At 54.8% G+C, this 8,498-nt stretch overlaps 3 protein-coding genes across 3 annotated transcripts; all 3 read left to right on the forward strand.

The window, feature by feature from the left end:
- Nucleotides 1-1,802: 1,802 nt before the first annotated feature.
- Nucleotides 1,803-2,285, forward strand: GNI_173040 (hypothetical protein; the record flags this gene model as incomplete). Its single annotated transcript, XM_011135058.1, has 1 exon — nucleotides 1,803-2,285. The coding sequence occupies one exon, from the start codon at nucleotides 1,803-1,805 to the stop codon at nucleotides 2,283-2,285; it is 483 nt and encodes a 160-aa protein (XP_011133360.1).
- A 2,535-nt stretch (nucleotides 2,286-4,820) lies between these two features.
- On the forward strand, nucleotides 4,821-6,485 carry GNI_173050 (putative transmembrane protein; the record flags this gene model as incomplete). The annotated part of the gene is made up of 1 exon (XM_011135059.1): nucleotides 4,821-6,485. One exon carries the CDS (start codon nucleotides 4,821-4,823, stop codon nucleotides 6,483-6,485), a length of 1,665 nt encoding a protein of 554 aa, XP_011133361.1.
- Nucleotides 6,486-7,706: 1,221 nt separating this feature from the next.
- On the forward strand, nucleotides 7,707-8,210 carry GNI_173060 (Gag-Pol polyprotein; the record flags this gene model as incomplete). Its single annotated transcript, XM_011135060.1, has 1 exon — nucleotides 7,707-8,210. The coding sequence occupies one exon, from the start codon at nucleotides 7,707-7,709 to the stop codon at nucleotides 8,208-8,210; it is 504 nt and encodes a 167-aa protein (XP_011133362.1).
- Nucleotides 8,211-8,498: the final 288 nt, after the last annotated feature.

Consider the following 8,498-nt stretch of genomic DNA (forward strand, 5'->3'; position numbering starts at 1 on the left):
CGAATGAAGTCGGTGGCTGGTTGCAAAGGGTGTAATTGACCAGGAGATGAAGAGGAAGGTGCAGGGGCGTAGTCGTTGGCGAGAGTGCGAGCTTTGAGTACGTGAAGGAAGTAAGTCCCAGCCCTTGTGGAGTTGACATTCTCCGGGTACTTGCCTTAATTGGGAATGTCGACCCACAGTTGGGTTTTCCGAAGTTTCGGACCGGATTTGTCTGAAGAGCGAGGGTCGGACGGACGGTGCCGGAGTTGCGAGGCTGGTGAGGCCACGGCTGGTGAGGTCGGAGCGGGTTGATCTGGTTGGGCATAAGACGAGCCTGCAGATGACGACTCTCCGTTGAAAATGGGGCTGAGCAGAAGGGGGTTGGCCACACTCCAGGAAGAGGGGTGCATAAAGGAGAGGCATGGAAGTCTGTGGCGGGCATCGGCCCAGATGTATGTCAGGGTAACAATGGACTGTTGGGCGTGGTGCGGTTCAAAAGAAAGCGTCTCTAATAATTTGTGGCAGGAGGCCCATACCTGCAGAATGTGCCTGCAGAATGTGCCTGGCTACAAGGGTCCCAAATGGTGTCGAATTACCCGAGATGCTGTACCAGCTCGTTAACTGCACCGTTACCAACTACCGGGTCTGTTGTATAGTGCATGTCAGCTGCGGAACCGAGTTCAAAACTGAGGAGAGCGGTTTAGGCTTCACCACCGTGTCGTGCGACGGGCTTCGATATGCTACGCAGCCTAACGTCGGAATTGGTGGCTTTTGGGGATCATTGATCATAGGCGGATGCATGAGGATTAGATAACGAGGGTGACCTGGGGTGTTCCGCCATGTCAAAAAACTCTACCGACGGGTACCCGTCGCATAGTTTGACGGCTCAGAGTCATTACTGCTACGCAGACGACCAGATGATTACCCCGGACACTGTGCTACGTTGGTCTCGTGCACGAAGAGTCCTCTGCGTCAATTCTACCAATAATCGAGTCGGCCCGCTTTCAGCGAGCGAGTGGTCCCAACAGCGAGAGATGTTACCATACCTTACTTAAGTTGGATAGCCTCGCCGTGCTTATTAACGAAGAAAATGGCGGCAAGGTGATTACTCCGAACCTGATTTACATGTTAACGAACGTGAGGTGTTGCGCGCTCAAGGATTACGACCATCTGCTTCCCGTGGAAACTCGGCAAGCTCTCAGGGAGAAATCGCTGTGCGATAAAGAGGACATCGATCAGCGGATTGAGACGCGTAGGGTGCTGAAGGAAATATTCTGGCGCAATGCGAAGGACGGCGCTGCTAAATTCGAAGAGGACGTAACGAAGATGGCCCACCAGTGGAATGGCTTGGTAGTTGTGACTGGTTTCGTAGGAGGTTGTTAGATGGAAACATGTGAAGTTATAGCGGCTGGCATGCCTCGACGGAGCAACGACGGAACGCCTCACCGCCCCAAGAACTCGCCTTGAGGCAACCAGTCCGAAACTCGGCTCACTCCCACGTTCGCCCATATTCCCTCAGCCTCCACGGACGAGACTCGATCTCCGACCCGAGGGGACCCCTGGCCGAACGCTGGGTGGTAGCTATCGCCGCGTGTCGCTTCCCAAACCCCCAACTGGCCGTCACCAACGACACATTCGTGTTGGCTGAAGGTGAAGGCTACACGAAGGCAGCACGGCTAAGCTTATCAGACGACAGCAACGACGACAATCGAGGCTATGCGAAGTGAAGGTGACAGTAGTTCGCCGGGTGGGTCGAACACTTTACGCGGGACACGACGGGTCCGTTTTTTCACCTAACAGTTGTAGAAAATGAAAACAGTGAGATGTTGTACGCGCTCCAGGAGTGTAGTAACTGCCACAAGAGGGGTCACGAAACGAAGGATTGTCGGGTTCGGGTGTTTGACAGCAAGTATGGCAGCCTGGGAATCGAGGTGTATGAGAAGGGCAACCAACTAATTATTAGCACACCGACGCCGAACGCAAGGAAGGCCCTTCCTTTACGACACATGTTCAAATGGTCCCTCCCCATAAAGGGAACCCGCACCCAAGTCGACGTGGAAAGATACTCCACATTCCGGGTACACCAGGACAAGTTCCGAAGCAAGGATCCGAATCGATCGAACAACAGAGCACGAGACCATAGCACAAAGACTCGGAATTACCAGGACAAGTTCCGAAGCAAGGATCCGAATCGATCGAACAACAGAGCACGAGACCATAGCGCGAAGACTCGGAATTACCAGAGGCAAAACTTTACTAAAGACGGCCGGTGTCGTCAATCCAGACGGCATGGTGCTTGCCTTTGATACGGAACTGACCTTCAAGGAGCTAAATCAGAACTCGGTCCGATGTACACTTATTGGCCTCTAGGAATCCTATAGCGGTTGGTCAAAGAACACATGATACCTATAGCTCATGCTGGCCGGTAAGAATGGCTTGCCCACCCTAACATAGGCTGTATCAATTTGGAGTCAATTAAGGAACATTAGCGTCCAGGTATCGTCAAGTAACTACAATTTTTGGACCATCCAGTAAAGAGGTATCGTCAAGTCAGCAAAGATAACGTTTGACGAGAGCTCGAATGAGCTAACAGTCACCCTCCCGCGGACAGTCACCACGTCTTCAATGTCATTCATTGGTATATATGTGAAACCATCATTCCGGAACTCCGCAATCTCCTTAGATTACACCAGACATCGTTGCCAACGTAATCAGCCCGATTCAGATGTGCTTCTACATTGCCCCCCAACCCACCAATCAAACGATCCACCTGAGCACTCGGAGAACGGAGAAGACGCCTGAGCACTCTAAAGTTGCTCCTCCTCTATGTGACGTCGGAGCGATTCGGGGACTGTCTCGATCACCTGGTAACCTGTAGTGCGGGCCGTGTCAACGATAGTAGAATACCACTCGCGGATGATCATTGCGCTCACGGTCGAGATTGGTTCGATCATCGTTCGGAATTCGTCAGTTGTCGTTTTAGGGGAGAGGCCTCCAACTGCCGTGTACTCAGTGTCGTGTCAAACTGGTCCGCTACTGACGTGGTGCTGCTGTCTGCGTCGTACGAGAAGCCCTCGGTGTCGATTGTGCTAACTTGCATCGCTAGGTTGCTAGCTTCCTCTGTATTTAATATGGTGAGGTATTAAATAAGAAGTGTCCCCGAGTCACTTAATGCTTGATTAGTGATTTCTGAGGCAGAGAGGCGATCGGCGATTTGGGTGACTCACGGTGCGCGCACAAAAGTGTGTGTACAAAACACGCGCACAGATATTTTTCTCCGAGATGAATTCCACTTCTGACCTTTTTGAGTTGCCCACCGCAGTAGTGGATCCGTGCTCAGCTTGAACCTTCTCACTTGGTCCTTCTGAGCCGTGACCGTCCACCCCGGCACGTCGCATCTTTCTGCCACTACCTGCGTTTTTCTCAACTCTGTTATCCTCATTGGTAGCGACCACGCGGTGTGCGCCCAAGTTGGTGTCTTCGGTCCTCCCCTGGCGTCTGCCTGTGACCCTGGCTTCATCGAGACTACCACTGTTTCTCCTACCCGTAGGTCGTCCGCGCCCGCCTCCTCGAGCGGCCTATCTGTGAGCATGGCCTTTTGCAATCTCTCACGCATCTGTGCGGCCAGGCTCTGTTTCCTCTGCTCCTCTGTCATTGTGCCGGTTACCTCTTGCAACCGCGCGAAGTACGGTGGTCTTCCGAATAAGGTCTCGTACCGCGTCACACCTGTGCGGATGTGCGGTGTCGTATTGTGCGTGCGACAGACCGCCGCCACCATCCCACCCAGGTCGCGGTGTCCTCTTGCCACAGTGCTTTGAACCCGCTTCTGAGCCCCTTGTGGGAGGCTTCGTTGATGCCGTTCCCCTGCGGCCTATACGTTGTCGTCGCCAGATGGACGCAGCCCAACGCGCTAGCCACCATCTCATGGAACGCCCCCCGAAGCTCGCGCCGTTGTCCGTTAAGCCACTCGCGGAATACCGAACGGTGTCACCCAGCCCCGCAGGAAGATGTGAGCCGTCTGCGCAGTTGTGACCGTGCTCGTTACTGGGAGTCACCAATTCTGCCCGTCTAGCTGCATGGGTCCTACGTGATCCAGGATTACTGTGTCCATCGCGCTCGGATTCTCAGACTCCCCTTCGGCACGTTGTGCGTCAGCCGAGCTCTCGTTCGAGTCCGGGCACATCTCAGGCACTCTCTACCCATTCTCGCTACGTCGTCCGCAAGTCCGGGCCAGTAGAACATGCTGGCTACTCTCTTCCGCGTCTTGGGTACTCCCGCGTGCCCACTGGTGCCGTAGTGGAAGTTGTCAGTCGCCAGAGGTAAAGAGGAACGCCGAGGAACGCCCACGGGCCGCCGAGAGTCGCACGGCGCATTGAAGCGAAAGCTCGGCCTGGACATGTGCCAGAGTAAAAGTGAGATCGGCAGGTCGTGCGTCCAGGTTGTTGCTGGCGCTTTGCCGTTCATCAGGAGAGGGTGTCCGGGATGTCGTCTGGGTCCGAGCGGACGAACAATCTATCCAGAACACGCAACCGATGGAACTGAGCTTGTGAGATGAATTTGGGGCCCGATAGGCCCTGCCGTTATGGGTGAGGGACTCTTAACCCATTCAGCCCGCGGACCCGAATTCAACTCAGGCTGCAACCGGCTATGTCTACATAACATTTTGGGAATTAATTAAAGACACAACAATGTGGCAAGCCAGTTCAGTTTTTTCCTGGCTCAATTCTCGGATGAAGGCCAACACCGCTTTACGCTTGGTCAATGCGGCGGAGTATGTGGCACTGGCGGCGTTAATCGGTCCCAATGGGAAGACGTCTTCTACCAGTGGCTGTATTGCGAGGATGGCTGTCGTCTCTGACGGGAAGGGCGCAGCTGAAGTTGTGGTTCTGGCCCCTCCGTCAGAGTTGTTGGGGTCCTGCCTTACTGGCTACGATTGGCTCAATCGTTGGAACCGGCTCCGCGTCTACCACCCGCCCGGGGAATCCAAGAAGCAAGCGAAGGCTTCTTGTCGCATCGAACGCTTGCTTTACCGGGCCATGAAGGATCATTTCCTCGACGCGGATCCAGCAGCCGCCAATGCGGCCCTGAGGAAAGCATTTGGCAAGAAGATGATGCAGCGGCTGGAGGCTGAGAATGCCGAAGACACCGAAGTTGACGGGAGCCGAAGGCTGGAGATCACTGATGTGAGGCCGCTGGATGCAGATGAACAAGAACAAGTCCGGGATCAAGTTCCAGCTAAGTGGCTTCTGATGATTCAGGATTCGGGGCGTTTCATGAATTGTATTGAGATCGAGGGCCAGGCCCTTCGCGAAAGAACCGAAGGCTTCTGGCGACGCCCGGGGTTGTGCAAACGTCTTGGTATTGCGGGTGCTGCGACTGCAAGTGGTTTGGCGATTGCTGGGCTCCTACTACTTTACCATTTTGGTCGTCGGAGTGGTAGTCGGTTCCCCCGGATGGCACCAAGACCACCAATTTACAGCTCGTCTGTCTCCGACACCACGGCCTACAGCTCCTCTCCATCCGGCACTGCGGACTCTGACCACACGACCACCAGCTCCACGTTATTCACGACGAGATTACCGTCCTCGACGCACAATCAGCTCGACGCGTATGAGGCGGAGGCGGAGAAATACCAGCGGGCCCTGGCGCACGATTGTTTAGTCACGTCCGAGTTCGACGTGGTGAACCAGTGTCATCCGAATCCCGAAAAGCGACCCGAGCCAAGCATCGATGATATCACGACACTACTTTCTGGGTATGAGTTGGCGACGCTACGAGTACCCGACGGGACTTGCAATGATGCGCTTCACCGGATGAAGCCCCAGTCGATGGTGAAAGCAGCGCCGGGCGGTTGGAAGGCGTTAGACTGGTCCCAGGTAAACGGCGGAAAGGTAGTTTGCACTGACGAGAATGGTCAAGACGTGACTTGTCATTATTTCGGCGAACCGTTCAAGTACGATTTGCCTACTGTCTGGGATGCGGTCAACCACTACCTGAAGCCCTACCAGTGCCTGTTCACAGAAAACCAAAAAGATCCGGGTCAGGAGCTCGAATACAAGGGGGGGCGAGCAAGGGGTATTGCAAAGTGGTTAGGAGCAGACATATACGGATTTGCCGGGTGGGATCTTTGGAGAGTGGGGTATATGGCCGAAACTTTGAACGAAGGAGCAAATACAAGAACACAGTATGGGCGACAAGTCATTCCCACTAGCTATTGCGACAGCAACGGTCCGACATGCCGGACAAACCTATCGGAATATTGTCAATGCGACATGATCGAAATGAGTACCGTGGCCACCACTCCATCTGGCACGACCATTCGCTGGGGTTCGGTTAAAGACTACTTCACCAACCAGACTGAATTGGCTAAGCACTATACCTTATTCCAAAGAAAAGAATACAAATTGACAAACTGTCGCATAAAGTGCTATAGACATCCTGATCCCGAAGAACACCTTCGGGCTTCCAGGACGTATTGGGAAGGTGCCTTCGGTCAAACGCTTTGATGTGTCTTTTTTTATGTCTTGACCTCTAAGGTGGGTGTGTGGAACCACGGGGTGTTCCCTGTGGGTGGAGCGACGGCGTTTCTCGAACGCACACTGCCGCTGGAAATAAACACCAACACCCAGCTAGCTGAAGCGAACATTGCGACGCCCCCTGAGTTACGGACAAAACAGGAGTTCATGTCAAGAATTGGAACCCATACTACAGCCCTCCCTATTCTATTTCGACTCGTCCGACACACATTTACCCATATCAGAACCTCAGCTCACCAAATGACGTCCCTTGTTGAGCTGGATTGTTTGTGATAAGGTGAACAAGCAGAGTGAGCTACTGATAGTGAGTGCTGACAGGAGTCACACCTGAAGACGTGTTTCGACCTGCCCCAAGGTGACACGACTCCCATCGAAGAGGTCCTTAGGGCCCTTAGGAAGAGATACGCCACAAGCACGTGGCGCAGTGAGAGTACCCGTAAGATGTGATCGGACTCTTCCGCCAAGACCAAAGTGGAAGGCTACGACGTTCTCTCCGAGCGCATACGCCGGATGGTGCGGCTCCGCAAGCGCTGGAAGAAGCCTTTCCCCTACCTCCGCTCCCACCGCTGCGGCGCTTGCGGCGTATCCCCCGTGGATGGCATCGAAGCTGCGAGCCCAACGGATAACCTCCTTGGCCGTGCTGAGAATCAAGGCCGAGCGGCTTGAGAGGAACGAGGCCGGCAAGCTCAAGGAACAAGTGTGGTACCTGTGGCATGAGAAGCCACCGCAAGAAAGACTGCCCCCACGACAGTGACGGGTGCGCTAAGTGCAGTCGGAAAGGGCACTGGGCAAGGATGTGCCCGAGGCACAACATCACAGATGAGGACTCAGGACTGAAGGCGGTGCAAAAGTTCGTAAACAAGGACTGAGCGCCGACGAGAAAAAGAAGAGCCAGGCGGCGCCAGGAGAGGACGTCGGCATGCCGGTGGCCGCAGTCGAGAAGGTAGTGCAGAGTGACGGTCCAGGGGGCGCGAAATACCGGAACGAGCCGACAGAGGACATGATGCTGGAGCTGTGGAATCTCTTGATCGCATACAGAGACGTATCGGAGAACCCAAAGGTGGCGTGCGTCAAGTACCAGGCGCGTTTCGAGGCAAGCGGCAAGCCGTACAAAGCGAGGTTTAGGCCGCCGCGCCACACTTCGTGAAGAGGAAGACGGGCGAGTGGAGGTGCGTTTTGGATTACCGGAGGATGAACCAAAGCACGACTACCGACTCGTATCCGCTGCCCAGAATATGGGACCACTTGAGGGCCGCAGCAGGCCGTCAACACTTCACGACTCTCGATATGAACTCGGGATTCTGGAATGTGCCGATAGCAGAGGAGAGCAAGCATCCCACCGCGTTCGTCACGCCGCTTGGACTGTTCGAGTTTAGCGTCATCCCCTTCGGTATTAAGAACTCGCCGGCGGAGTTCCAGCGCGCGATGGGCGTGGTGTTCGAGGAGGTGCTCGACGATCGCACTCTGTGTTACATCGACGATATCATCATCGCGACGGACACGGTGCCGGAGATGATGCAGCGGTTCGAGAAGGTCTTGCGACTGTGCAGAGAGAGAGGCCTCTACCTCAGGCTAGATAAGAGCGAGTGGCTCAAGCCCGAAGTAAAGTACCTCGGTCACAAGATTGGGCGGCAAGGGATAGCGTGCCAGGAGAGGAGGATAGGCAACGTTCTCAATGACCCCGCCCCTACTTGAAGGAAGGAACTGCAGAGCTTCCTAGGAGCTGTTGGGTACCTACGACCCTTCATCCCGCGACCCTTCGCCGAGTACACTGCCCCACTGTTCGAGTTGCTCAAGAAGGGCAGGCTGTTCGTCTGGTCGGACGCTCGAGGAGAGGCATTCATGCAGCTGAAGCAGGCGTAGCCGGTGCGTCGTTGCGCCATAAGCCTGCTCCTGGATCATCGAAACAGATGGCATTGGCATTGGCGCGGTGTTGAAGCAGGTGCAAGAGGGTAGAGAGGTCCCGTTAGAGTTCGCGTCTAA

This window comes from Gregarina niphandrodes (assembly GCF_000223845.1).
Source record: "Gregarina niphandrodes unplaced genomic scaffold scaffold00060, whole genome shotgun sequence".
In the NCBI taxonomy this organism is placed as follows: Eukaryota; Apicomplexa; class Conoidasida; order Eugregarinorida; family Gregarinidae; genus Gregarina; species Gregarina niphandrodes.